General features: G+C 45.6%; 1 protein-coding gene across 1 annotated transcript in view; it reads right to left on the minus strand.

Moving 5' to 3' along the window:
- Positions 1-13,249, minus strand: part of FREM2 (FRAS1 related extracellular matrix 2) — a 161,331-nt gene extending 148,082 nt beyond the window's left edge. Inside the window, exons 1-2 of the mRNA XM_027589614.2 lie at positions 7,837-13,249; positions 2,507-2,596 (exon numbers count right to left, since the gene is read on the minus strand). Of these exons, the coding sequence (XP_027445415.1) occupies positions 2,507-2,596; positions 7,837-13,027 (5,281 nt within the window). The 5' untranslated portion in view covers positions 13,028-13,249. The remainder of the gene's footprint in view (positions 1-2,506; positions 2,597-7,836) is intronic.
- Between the last annotated feature and the right edge of the window lie 793 nt (positions 13,250-14,042).

Consider the following 14,042-nt stretch of genomic DNA (forward strand, 5'->3'; position numbering starts at 1 on the left):
ATGAATAAATAAAATCTTTAAAAAAAAATTATTGACTGTATGAACGAGATATATATAATTGGATCAAAAAATCAAAACTCTTAGTTTAATATTTTTATAGAAAGGAAAGATAGCTTTATTTTTTCTCTTACCACAAATATTGCCAATATTTTTTTATTTCTGTATGGCAAAATACCTCATACTTCCAAGAGACATAATTTCATTCAAGATACTCTTCAAATAGTATTGCATTTCTCATTCAAATGTTAGAGTATTTTACAAGACAGTGCAAAAATCCTAAAAAACAATTTTGAAATACATACATGAATTTTTATTTTTTAATCTTGCAGGTTTCTTGAGTTTATTCTGCCAGAGGGAAGTTTTCTAATATCAGGTGAATTAAGATAGATTCTGTTCCATAGATAGTTGGCCAGAATCTGCCTGAGCCCCATAAGTAATGCCATGTCGGTGGCTAGAAGAAAGTTCAAGAACAATATCTCTGGAATGTTTCCCTTTCATGTGAAACTCCAGCTCTAAAAAAGCTCCTGAAAATGATGTATTTCCTATCTCCATAAACACAACCCCTAGACGCTCAGCCATATTTTCAGCAAATCCAAAAATAAACCCAGTTTCTTCAACTAGCCATCGCTCACTTAATATTTTGAAACACGATACAGCACAATGTTTTCTAAAGTTGAAGTATAAATCACAATTTTAAAGCACATGCTACCAGTCTCTCCAGCTAAGGAAAGAAATGGGCGGAATAACAGAGTGGTGCTGTGTCGGATTGAAAATGTAGTAACTGAGGGGAAAAAGCAAAATATTAAAAAAGTAAAAGCTATCATATCTTAGAATTGTAACTCTTTGATTTCAAGCTTTTTTGGGTAATATTAAAAAAAATCATACTTTTTTGCTACTGGGGTATATTCAGTCATTCTAGTGACAAACCTGGTGCCTCGAGCCAATAATTTAGTCTACAAATTTAGATCTACTACACAGATTTGAATTATTTCAGAGTTCCACTCTAAAGTTTACTGACAGTAGACTTTCCCATTTGAGCATCAAGATTCAATAAGCACATCATTCTTTAGAAATTGGCTTCCTTCTTAGAAATTGGTTTTATACAAAGATTCCTTTTATCAATACATAAAACATTGAACTATGATTTGGTTACTATAAAAATAAAGGCATCAAATTTATTAAATGTCCGGCCTTTAGGGAAAATCAAATAGTTGAACCGAAGTTAACATCCTTTTTTGCCTCTCCCGCACGCACCCAGCAGATGCCATTTTTCAGAGCTGTGATCACATTACGTCCGATGATATTTTAAACAAGTGCTATTTAATGCTTCACAAAATATGGAGGGTAAGCATGTCATCCTTTTGAGATAGATGACATAATAGTGTACTTTTTAAAAAAAGCATCATAAGAAAACAGATGACTGGATCTGAATCATTTCTTTTCTCCTTCCTTCATCTCTTATCCCCATACGCCCCCACTTCCTGTGTCCTGTTCACACGACACATGTACTTCCTGAGATTCTTTTGCTTCTCCTGAGAGCACGAGAGAACAGAGACATCTTTATGATGAATCTAGAAGTGGCCAGGTTTTCTCTCTGCCTACAGGATTAGGAAGAGAGCTGAACAGAGAGTGAGCAGCACTCAGGGCTTTGGGGGACAGTGACAATAACACTGCTTGGGAGACTCAGAGCACAGTATTCTTCAGACTTCACTGAGGAAAATTTTATTTTATCATTATTTTTTAAAGATTTTATTTATTTATTTGACAGAGAGAAAGAGAGAGGGAGAAAGCAAGCACAAGCAGGCAGGGGAGAGCAGGCTCCTCACTGAGAAAGGAGCCTGATGTGGGGCTTGATCCCAGGACCCTGAGATCATGACCTGAGCCAAAGACAGCCGCTTAATGGACTAAGCCACCCAGGCACCCCCACTGAGGAAAATTTTAGCTAGACTAAGTCACAAAATCCCCCAAACTAAGAAAATCATTAGACATACTGAAATTGGTAAGATAAAACACACATTTGCTTGGCACTGATTTCCTGGCGAATGCAATTATTCATCAGCATTAGTCCACACAGCACCCAAGTACAAATTAGCAAAAGGGACCCCCCCCTTTTTGCAGACACCATGTGGGTAGGTGCATGGCTTGAGAGTGGAGCTGGGCTGGATTCCAACATCCTCTTGCCACCTCAAGCAGGCAGCATTGTGTAGAACGTATTTGGAACAACTGGACACGGGGATCCTATTTACATAGGTCTTTCTTTTTAGCACATTACAAATCCTAAGACAAAAATAATGTAACTGGAACATTTATCTATACTCATTGCAGAGTAGTACAGTGTCAGATTGAGAATGTAAGATTATCTATTGGCAAATGACAAATTCACTCAGTATAAATTCAGGTGAGCTGAAAAGGATACCTGATACAGATTCTTTGTAGTGAAGTCATCAAAGAACAACCAATAAAAGTCACTCTCCTTGTTTATACTAACAGGAGAGTGAATACTTACCACCATCTTCAACTGTAAAATGGAACATATCACTTGTGGCATTGGCCCCATCTTTTAAAACGTAGCATATTTTCATGTCATCAATGTCAGCTAGAAAATAACCCAAGAACAAGATGATTCATTACTAAGGTGAGATTGGTGACTCATTACTTATGGCAAATTCAACTGGCTCTTACTTCTCTGCAACCATGTTTAGGTTTCCTAATTCCAAGGGAAGCAGTGCTATATCTGATTTCTTCTATCTCTAAGCCCCTTGATTTCAGCTGTCCCACGGAAATCTGATCCCTCACCCAGATAGAGTGCAAGAGTTAGGCTATAATAATAGCAAGGTGTTGCCCCTCCCAGTGGTGTTTGCATGTTCATGCACTAAAGAAGTGACTGTCTAAATACGGAATGTCAGACTTCATGACAGGTGGAAAGGGAGATATTTTGAGGCATGAAAGATTTCCTGGCACTACCAAAAATCACGCTCTTTCCCTCCCTGGAGGGCGGCCCTCGGAGGAAAGAACTTCCCTGCCCTCCTCTGGCTAACTTTTCTTACCTCTTGCAATATATAACAGGTTGTTTTTAAGCTCTCCAGAGTTCGAATGAAAAAAATAATAAAAGGCATTTTAAATCCCAAAGACTGAAATAACAGTCATGACCCCAGAAAGCAATTAGCATAGAAAACATCTAATAAAAACCGAAACTTTTATTCATAGTGAAAAGTTATCCTGCCTCAGGAAGGCTCTTTCTTTTGCTTTCTGCCCTAGCTCTCAAATATACCGGCATAGTTTGTTTTCAGTGATTGACTAACATACAACTTCAAAAATTTATTCACCCATTTTACTAGTTCCTCTCCTAAATTATGCAGCACAGACAACATAATAAACCAAGCATCATCCTGTTCTGTGATGCTCGCGCAATACGCTGTTATTGACCTGGGCCAGGCAGTAAGTAGTTATTTCCAAGGCTACTTAAAATCAAGATCACAGCTAAGGGTAGCTTCCACAGTGGCATGTAATGTTTATGTGTCTCAGGGGGACTCTATAGTTTTTCCATCTTCTAAGAGGTCTACCAAGTTTGTGCTATCAAGTCCACAAGCATCATATGTAAGAAAATGACTTTATGAAAGAATAAGCTCAAGTGATGTAAGGTACTGGCATCAACACTCCATGAATTTCTGTGACCCCATTTGACAGATGTGAAACGTACAAGCTCCCTTGCTCATAGAGTTCTGAAAGGTGACTTGCTTACAACCCGACAGCCGAGGAGGGTAAAATTGATTTAATAGTTAAGGGTAGCTTCTTGTAAAAGGGGTATAGGAGATGGAGCAAATTCAAGACATTTTATTCCCCCTTAGCATTTTATTTCTAACTCTGCTGTAATTTCCCCAATTTCTGCCTAGTTTTGTATCTTTCTGTGTGGCTACCTTTCCTAGAAGGCAGAAAACTTCTGGGATTGGTTTTTTTTTTTTTTCCATCTTAACTTCCCAGAGTCCTTTGCTTAGGATCTAATATTCAGTAACGGCTCAAATGTTTCTTAAAACGAAAGAGCCCAGAGGTCTGGTGGACCACGCTTGGACTGCTACCTCCGCATGTGTGATGTTTCAACAGAGGTAAGGAGCGAAGCCCCTGCAAGGTCTTTACCTGTCTACTCCTACAACTCTGACCCCTTACAACCTTTTAATTCATCAGGAAGGAATTAAGTGAACTGTACCCTGAGGACACATCCTTAGCCTAAGGACAAAGTCCTCTGGTCATGTGGAAAGAGCTTTTTCCAAACTTCCCCATTTGCTCTTTAACTATGTAAGAAAATCTAAAGGCTTTACTATGAGAAAAGGAAAAATTCATTAGTACACCCAAGCTCTGCATAAATTACCACTTCAAAAGTGATTTTTTAAAAACTTTTTTTTAAAAGTGAACATGAATGCAATTAAGACATGCAGGTGTCAAATTTTCTGTCCATGTTAGGGCATGCAATATTGATTAGTTGGAACAAATCAAAACCCTTTTCATTTTCTTTATAACTCAGTTAATAATTCATGGTTCAAAAAAGGGACTAAAAAAGGTCTAAAAAAATCTCAAATAAGTAAAGACTTTGATCATAGTGCTGTTATTCTATAGGAAACTCTAAAGCTATCAAAAACATCATAAATTATATATAAACACTCACTTCTTAAGGCACACTAGTATTAGGAAGATCAAAACCTACTAGCAAAAAAATGTTATTTCCTTTCAGTAAACAACTAACAATTAACTGGATTTTCTTCTTTTTTTTTAATTTTATTTTATTATGTTATGTTAATCACCATACATTACATCATTAGTTTTTGATGTAGTGTTCCATGATTCATTGTCTGCGTATAACACCCGGTGCTCCATTCAATATGTGCCCTCCTTAATACCCATCACCAGGCTAACCCATCCCCCCCACCCCCTCCCCTCTAGAACCCTCTGTTTCTCAGAGTCCATAGTCTCTCATGGTTTGTCTCCCCCTCCATTTCCCCCCCTTCATTTTTCCCTTCCTACTATCTTCTTCTTTTTTTTTTTTAACATATAATGTATTATTTGTTTCAGAGGTACAGGTCTGTGATTCAAGTCTTAACACAATTCACAGCGCTCACCATAGCACGTACCCTCCCCAATGTCTATCACCCAGCCGCCCCATCCCTCCCACCCCCACCACTCCAGCAACCCTCAGTTTGTTTCCTGAGATTAAGAATTCCTCATATCAGTGAGGTCATATGATACATGTCTTGCTCTGATTGACTTATTTCGCTCAGCATAATACCCTCCAGTTCCATCCACATTGCTGCAAATGGCAAGGTTTGGGGGGTTTTTTTGATGGCTGCATAATATTCCATTGTATATATATACCACATCTTTATCCATTCATCTGTCGATGGACATCTTGGCTCTTTCCATAGTTTGGCTATTGTGGACATTGCTGCTATAAACATTGGGGTGCATGTACCTCTTTGGATCACTACATTTGTATCTTTGGGGTAAATACCCAGTAGTGCAATTGCTGGGTCATAGGGTAGCTCTATTTTCAACTTTTTCTTCTAATTACTGATCATGCATTGGATTTATTTCAGTTCATGTATACAAACATTCCATGATTTTGTGTTTTCGTTTTAATTCTAAGTTCACTGACAAACCTGGCAACCACACCTTGGTTCAAACTCGTTGGGGGAAGTTTCTAAAAGTGATCTGTAATGTATCTCCCACAAGATATCACTGTGTACTTATTATAGAGAAAAAAGTCCAGGTCCTTGAGACAAGTGATGGAGACAGCAGGGGCACCCTGGCAAAGAGGCAACATTGAAATAATTTCTCTAATTTGTCTAATTCTACCTTGTTAAGTCTTCCTAATAATAAAATTGAATGAGGTTTAGAAATGAATGGATTTTCTTCTCCCAGGGACCAACTAGCAAATCGATTTGGGAATAACCTTCTTTGCCCACATATGCTAACTTGACTTAACCCAGCGCACTGAAAATCCATCAAAATAGAGTTCAGCTTATCCCTTCGGGATAACAGAAACACAAAAACAAATACAAAGTTAGCGTCGTCCTCACTAAAGGTACTGCTTTTATTTCCCTTCGAAGAGAGCAACACAGTAGCTGTATAATGGAGCATCTCCATTTTTACTCATCCATCTCGTCTCAAGAAATAACCACCCTGAACCAAACCGCAGCCTCAACTTGCTTAAATGAGTGCTCTGTGATGAACTACCAACAGCCTTCCCAAGCAGTGTTTGGGTTCTTATTGGAATGTGCTCATTTCTCTTATAATCTTAAAAATGTATCTTCACTTGTTATAATAAACTGACTATATTTACAAATGACCATAAAGAGTAATCATGGTGAGTCCTTATCAGTGAGAGAGAGAGAGAGACAGCCTCTTTCTGAAATAGCATAATTTAGGGTTCGATATTTAAGATATAATATTCCAACATTTTCAGCTGTTGGACCTGGTCCATAGAATTTTAAATTAAATAGTCTGCTTGTCTTCTTCCACAAATTCTTTAAAAAAAAAATCCTAAAGTCAGATTACTTTTTCAGGTCAGAGGACCAATGTGAAGTCACATTTTCTATCCTGTAATATATTCCTTTCATCCTCTTCACTTTCCATGAAAATAAACCAGTCTAAGATTGCATGGCATCTCTGTCCTCAGAAAGCCCTCACACACAAGTGTCCTGCTGGTCTGGCATGACACTTGGCACTCTGAGCTTTTCCTGTCCCTGCAGCCCCTAGAATATATTCAGGCTTTCAGCCAAGCATCAGGAGGTTGGAGTGCAAGGGCTATTTGCCAGCATCTAAAACAGAGAAGCAGTTCACTTTAACACTATACTTTGCGACATCCGTTTATTAAAGCATTTGTTAGAGCCCAACACTGTTGCAGGAAAAGAACACCCCCACTGGGATGCTCCAAGGGTAAACTTCATCTCCACTCACAGAGCCCACATAGGAGAGATCTAGTTTCCATCCTGACATGGTGAGATTTTCATGAAAGCCACCCGAAGCCCTCTGTAGTGAAGGTCGCACATTCTAGAGAACAGAGCCCTGCCTCCCAAGCCAGCATACTGAATGGGCTTCTCCCTTCAGTCACTGAGTAACTCTGCAGAGGTCACCTGCCCTTCCTGTCTCAGATTGTGTCCACACACAAAGAAAATTTAGGTTAGAAAAACGCTTTAGCTTCAAGAATGCAGATGCTAGAGGTGTTTGCCTAAGTCATAAAATATCAGAGAAGAATTATAAATCTACAAAGTAGGTATAAACACATTTTTTTCAATTACAAAGTTTCCAAGAACTGTAACAGGATTAGAACAATGCTCTCACAATTAATCAAAGTAATATAGATTTGAAGGCTCTATTTCAATGGTAGGTGAAAATAACAGCAAGAAGAATACAAAGAATGTAGATAGCACATCTTTCTCTAAGGTGCCCAAATGCTTCATGAGCAACCTGCAGCATACCCAACAGGCCACTGTTGGGTACAGGGGTGGAGGACAGGGGTGGCAAAGAAAGCAGAACTAAAAAGCCTGCTTCATTCTTAATTCACCCAAGTCTAGTTCCTGCCTTGGCAGCATACCTTGCTGCTGTTGAAAGACACTCGTGCTTCTTCTTATGGCCGGGCACTGCAGTGGGACATACAGCAAGAGGCGAGCTCTTCTCCCAGAAAAGTGAGTCTCTGTATTGCCCCCCCCATCTATTTCCCTTACCTTTTCTTCCCTTACATTCAAATTTGATCCCTTACTTACAAAGTTTTTGGGGATAGCCATACCCTCAGAAAATAAGACCTGCATTTTCCATTGGGTATAAGGAAAGAAAAGCATGCCATACCTTGTGTAAACTGAGTCACACTGTGGTTGCCTCTGTCCAGGTTGAGGAGATATCCGTGTTGAGGGGTCTCTGTCACAATAAACCTGAGAGAAAAATGTAGGCTGTCTCTGTCCTCCGCTTTCAATATTTTGCTTGTGATCATGAACCCCAAGTGACCAGTAGCCAGAGTGCGAAGTGTGGAGGCCCCTTTGTTCACGGCAATTTGGGGGACACTATCATCAACAGCTGAGACCTGGATTTTCATCACTTGGGGTCTCCTTGTTTCAAATATTGTATCAGGGAAAACATAGAACTCTGTATGGGAACCATCAGTCACCGTGAAGGAGAAGCTGTCTTCACTCGACTCAGTGCCATCATGTCTGTAGCTGATTAAGTTTTCATTCAAGTCTTGCTTGGTAAAAACCGTGGTAGGTCTGGTATTGTTGAATAGGAGTTGGCCATGAACAGGCACCTGGGTGACAATGAACTTCAGAAGTTTGTCAGGAGTATCTCTGTCTTCGGCAGTGAGTTCAAAGGGAGTGATCAGCTTGTTTTCACCCTCACTGACAACCAGGTTATGGATGGTGACCACTGGCTTTTTGTTATCCACATCACTAATGGAGATTCGGAATGTCCGAAAGACAGGGTTACGTCCATCGGTGACTTGAAACTCAAAGCTGTCCATCTTGACTTCATCATCAGCTGTGTGGATGTAGTAGATTTTGTTGCCAGCCAGTTGGAGCTGAGTGAAAGATGTGATGGATGCTCCAAGTTGATCTGTGCACTCTAAGTGACCTCTCATGGGAGCCCTGGTGATGGTAAAAACTAAGTTTTCATCAGGACTGTTCAAGTCACTGGTGCTTAGTAGGTCTGTTGTGAGGGTGACTTTGCCACCTTCTTTCAAGGATACTCCCTTGCTTATCACATCTGGGAAGACAATGTCAATGTTCCCAATGGAAACATAAAAGTAGCGATCTATGAGGGCATTTATTCCATCAGTCACATCAAATTTAATTAGGTCCCGAATGCCCTCTTGTCCAAAATGGACATACTGGATTAAGTTTCTGTCCACTTCGTCCTGGGTGAAATTCATGCCCAGTGTGATATTTTCAAAGGCACCTGTAGGTTTTTGTCTCTGCAATAAGCCATGTCCTGGCCCATAACGAATAATATAAACCAAAGATTTGTCTTCAGAGTCCAAATCAGTTGCCATTAATATTTTGTTGTTAATAATTTTGGTTTCCCCAATTTCTATTTCTAGTCCATTATTGATAGTCATTCTGGGGGTTTCATCATCAACTGGGATAACTATAATGAGGACCATCCTTTCCACTGAGTGCTTACCATCCGTTAGTCTAATCACAAAACTGTCTTCCTGAGTCTCAGAGTCATCATGCTCATAAATAATGCTTGAACTCTCTAGGATCTGGTCCAAGGTGAAGCTTTCAACCAAAACTGTACCATTTATCAGCTGGTTCATGATGTGACCGTGAGTAGGAAATTGGGTAATAGTGAAAGTTAGATCATCCGGGGGGATGTCAGCATCAGCAGCATTGAGAATGGGCGTATCGATCACCAGACTCATGCCTTCCATCACCATAAATTCTCTCATAAATATTTCCGGCTGTTCATCATTGGTGGGAATGATGACAATGGGGAAAAAATGTCTCTCTGAAAAGTTAATGCCATCAGAGCAACGAAATATAAATCGGTCTTCTACAGGTTCGACACCTTTATGGACACTCTGGACATAGTTAATATGACTCTGCCTGAGGTCTTTCAGGGTAAAGGCACTTACGGCAATTCCTGCTCTTGATTTCTCAGAGCCTGGAGCTGGAGAAATGTTTTCAACATAACCGGAGGTAGGCTGAATAACTATGGTGCACAAGATGTCATCAGTTAGTGAATCAATATCTTCAGCACTTATATGTGTTGAGGTTATAACACTTTTATCACCTTCCACGACTATAAACTGTTCATCCACAGAAATTTCTGGAGCCTGGTTATCAACAGGGAGGATGGTTACCCACATGGTAACTCCTTGGATAGTATTGCCACCTATTACCCATTCTTGAGACATATCTGACAGACTCAGGTTAAATGAGTCCCCTCTGGGCAACAGGCCTATCTCACCACTAGTGTGGGCATAGACGGCAGAGCCCTCTAAGATGTCCCTTTGGGTAAACTGCTCTGCTGGAACTCCATTGACCAGGATTTCTCCATATAAGGGTGGATCTTCCAAGATGAAAGTCAACATCAAATCATCAGTGTCCTCCTCAGTCCCCTTGATTATACTGGCAGTAATTTCAGTAGCTCCATTTTCTAGAACATCTAGATATGACCCCAGAGTGCCAGCAGGAAGGCTCAGCGTGGGGACCTCATCATCCGCTGGCCGGACATTCACTCTGAGAGTGATGGGCACCACGTGGTGTCTGTCACTGACCTCCAAGGAACAGCTATCGGTGAGGGACTCATCTCCATTATGGGCATAGGAAATCCGACCCTGTTTTATGTCTTCCAAGTAGAAGACCTCCCCTACATGCAGTACCTGTCCAGACACCCTCATGTGGCCATGTTTGGGCGCCTGCGTGAGAGTGAAAGAGATGTGCGCGACGTCAGTGTCTACATCATCCACACTCAACTCAGTCTCACTCAGGATGTGGTGTCCCTTCTCCTGAATGGTGAAACCCGTGTTGAGGATCTCAGGTGGCTGGTTGTCCACTGGCTGCAAGTAAAGGGTGAAGGTGCCCGGAGCCACATTCCCAGCTTGGTCCTCCACCTGGAACTGGAACTGGGCCACTCGGGCAGCCACTCCCAGTTCTTGCTGCGGGGGTCTGTAAGCAATTTTATGGTGGTTGATCTGGGCTTGGGTAAAATGGGCCACGACGACTGAGGGGCTGTCAGTCAGGACCAAGGTGCCCAGTGGTGCTGGCGAGCGGTTTTCATCTGTGTCCATGGGGGGCTGGGTCACTGTGTAACGCAGTTCTCGGTCATCTGTGTCCAGGTCAGTGTAGCGAAGCCACTTCCTCCTCAGCGGGGTGAGCTGGGATTCCTGCACCACCATCCTAAGGGGACAGCCGCTGCCCAGCTCTGGAGGGAGGCGATCCACAGGATGAATGCGTATCACAAACCTGTGTGGTCCCGATTGATTAGGGGGGTCATGGTTATCCTGCACTCGAAATGTGAACTGGTCCATCACTGGCCCGGGACTATGGGGCCCTGAGTGCCTGTAGAACAGCCTCCCCTCAGTTATGTCCTGCTGCCGCCACTCTGTCACCGTTTGCTCATAGAATGCTCCCTGTCTCCTCCAAAGGCCCCTGCTCAGTTCCTCCTCCTCCTCCTCCTCCTCACGGGGAGGATGAGTTTGGCGGAGAAGCAGATGCCCTACGGTTGAGGAGGGCGGCTCCAGCACAAAAAGCAGCAGAGAGTCATCTGAGTCAATGTCAGTTGCACTTAGAGCAAGCGGCAGGATGGGCGCCGTTTCACCTTCTGCCAGTGTTAGCCCCGTGTTAGCATTGAGGACTGGTGGTTGGTCATCCACAGGCACTAAGGTGATGGGGAACAGGAACTGCACCTGGTGCCTGCGTCCTCCATCCACCATTCGAAGGACAAGGTTGTCACTCAGTGAGCCATCTTTGTCATCGTGATGGTAGACCACCTGGCCGGCTGCTAGCTCGGCCACCGTAAAGGTCTTAGGGGCAGCACTGCCATCGGTGGCACCCAGAAGGACAAGGTGACCGTGCCGGAGCCCAGCCACCACCTCCAGCTGCACTGCCTCCAGGTCATCCTCGTCGCTGATGACCAAGTTTTGTGGTCCGATGCCCGCAGGGCCTGTAAGGGGTCGGGACTGGCCCTCGTAAAGAATGAGACCGGTGTTCCGGGTGACCACGGGAGCCAGTGTGTTCATGGGCTTCACTACTACCATAAACGCAAAAGGGTCTGAGGCAGCTCCTTCCGGGTCCACTACCTCCAACTCCAGTTCAAAGAGACGTTCCTGGTCAGAGTCCTCAGACGGGGGCTGGTAGGCAATCTTCAAGAGCCGCAGGTCCCTCTGAGTGAAGGAGGAGAGGGGCAGGCTACGATCATCAGTACTTACTAGGTAGCCCTGGCCAGGCTGGAAAGGAGAGGTGAGGTTGAAGATCAACAGGTCAGGGGGCGACTCAGCATCCTCGGCGGCCAGCATGTCTGGGGTCAGGGCGGTGAGTACAAACTGGTCCACCTCCATCATCATCATGGCCACGAAACTGGGCTTGGGTGCGGTGTTCTCTGCCCCTCCTCGGATTCTCACCAGCACCTGGAAGTGCTCACGCTTCAAAGCAGGCCTCCCCACAGGCGAACCTCGAGAGCGCAGCTCCACCACCATGGGCACCCAATCCCTATTTGGTGACCGACTGGGGGCCGTGTGGCGGTAGCGCACGCCTAGCTCCTGGAAAGCCCTGCAGTCCATCAGGAGAGGCTCCTGGGCGCCCCCCTCGCTGGCTCCACCCGGAACCTGCGGGTAGTAAAGGAGTTCCCCGTAGCGAGGCAGCGCGCTCAGGCCGGACAGGATGCCCACGCGACACTCCTCGGTCTCGGGCTGGTAGGCGAACTCCAGGCTCCGCGCGTCCAGGGCATTGCTGGTCCCCAGCAGCTCCTCCACGACGAGGGGCAAGTTTCGAGTCACAACCTCCAGCTGGGTGAAGAGCACCTCCACCTCCAGCACCAAGGGTAGCACTGCGGCCCCTCCCGACGCGTCGTAGCGCAGCTGCAGCCGAATGCGATCCCGCGACGGGCTGCGCCCGCCCAGGTGCGAATAACGCACCTCTCCCGGGCCGAAGTCGCACCGGAAGCGCTTGGGACTCAGGCGGCCAGGCCTCTGGGCCAGCGCGTCGTTGTCTAGCACGGTCACCGCGCAGCGGTCCCCCGGCTGCACCTGCAGCACCAGGTCGTGCAGAGGATCCAACCAGACCTCGCGGCCGAAGGGCACCCGGAGCCCACGGTTCGCCAGCACTATGGCCTCCTCGGCGGGGACCCCTGCAGCCCCCGCGAGATCCGGGGACAGCAACGCCCGGCCAGGGGCAGCGGGCTGTGCCGGGACGCACCTTACCAGTGACAGGAGAAGCAGCAGCAGCAACACGAGGCGGGGCGGCAGCGCAGGTATCGGCTGAAAACTGGCGGAGTAGGACACCCCGCCGGCGCGGGAGGCGATCCCGGGGGTCCTGGCCACGTGCATGGTCCGGGTGTTAGAGTTCGGACAGGTCAGCCTGAGAGAGCGCAGTCAGTCCCCCGGCAGGGAGCAAGAGAGCCCTCCGGAAAGTGCCTGGAAACCCGTACTCTGTAGCTGCGGCTGGGCCAGGTTGGAAAGTTGCGCGGGCCGGGCCGGGCTGGCGCTGCTGCGGAGGCTGAGCCCCACTGGCCGTCCCGCTCCGCCGCCTGCCGCACACTGGCTGGGAGAACCGAGTCCCTCCACTCCTGCTTCCCAGGTCCCGGGACCTAGAGCTTTGAGGGAAACTCCTCCCCTAGCACCCCCCAGTCCTCCCAGGAGGCCAATCGTTGGTCCCGGGAGGAGGCCCCGAGTCCAGGGTTGGGTAGTGATATCTGCCAATCAGCTCCTAGGGGCGGAGGCGGGGAAACCGTACGGAGGGGAGGAGATACAAGGCGCTACATGTTGTCCTGGAAGCCACTGGCGGTCTCGGGGTGCCCACCTTTGCTCACGTTTCGCTGTGGGATGCCAGGGCTGTGGTTCCAGCAGAGGGGTTGGGACATGCGGCTGGGCTTAAATCAGTTCTTCAGCTGCCTGGGATCTAGGATTACCCATTTTAGCTCCCATCCCCTTCGATTCGATGCAGTCTCGCGCGGGGGAGTGTGTGGTTATTGCTCACTGAAATTTGCAAACCGGAGAGGAAAGTTATTCGCAATGTCTCTTGTGTTTGATTCGAAACCCAGAGCAGTTTGGGAAGAAAGGCTGGGGCATATATGCAAAAGAAGGACAACTAGAATTAAAAGTCAATGCTAGAGCAGGTTGCTCACACACACACACACACACACACACCCCACCCCACCCGGGGCCGCTGCCGTCTCCTCGTAAATTACAAGGGGCACAGTCCTTGGTGGTGAGTTTTAAACAAGCCCCTCCTTTGCAACCAAAGTTCAGAGTAAGAGTAAAAGGGAGGTGGGAGGGGGTCGGGAGGGACATTTGGAACGCGTGAGAAATGCACTCAGCCCGATCGGAATAGCGAGACTAGCCC

Source organism: Zalophus californianus, chromosome 3 (genome assembly GCF_009762305.2).
Source record: "Zalophus californianus isolate mZalCal1 chromosome 3, mZalCal1.pri.v2, whole genome shotgun sequence".
NCBI lineage: Eukaryota > Metazoa > Chordata > Mammalia > Carnivora > Otariidae > Zalophus > Zalophus californianus.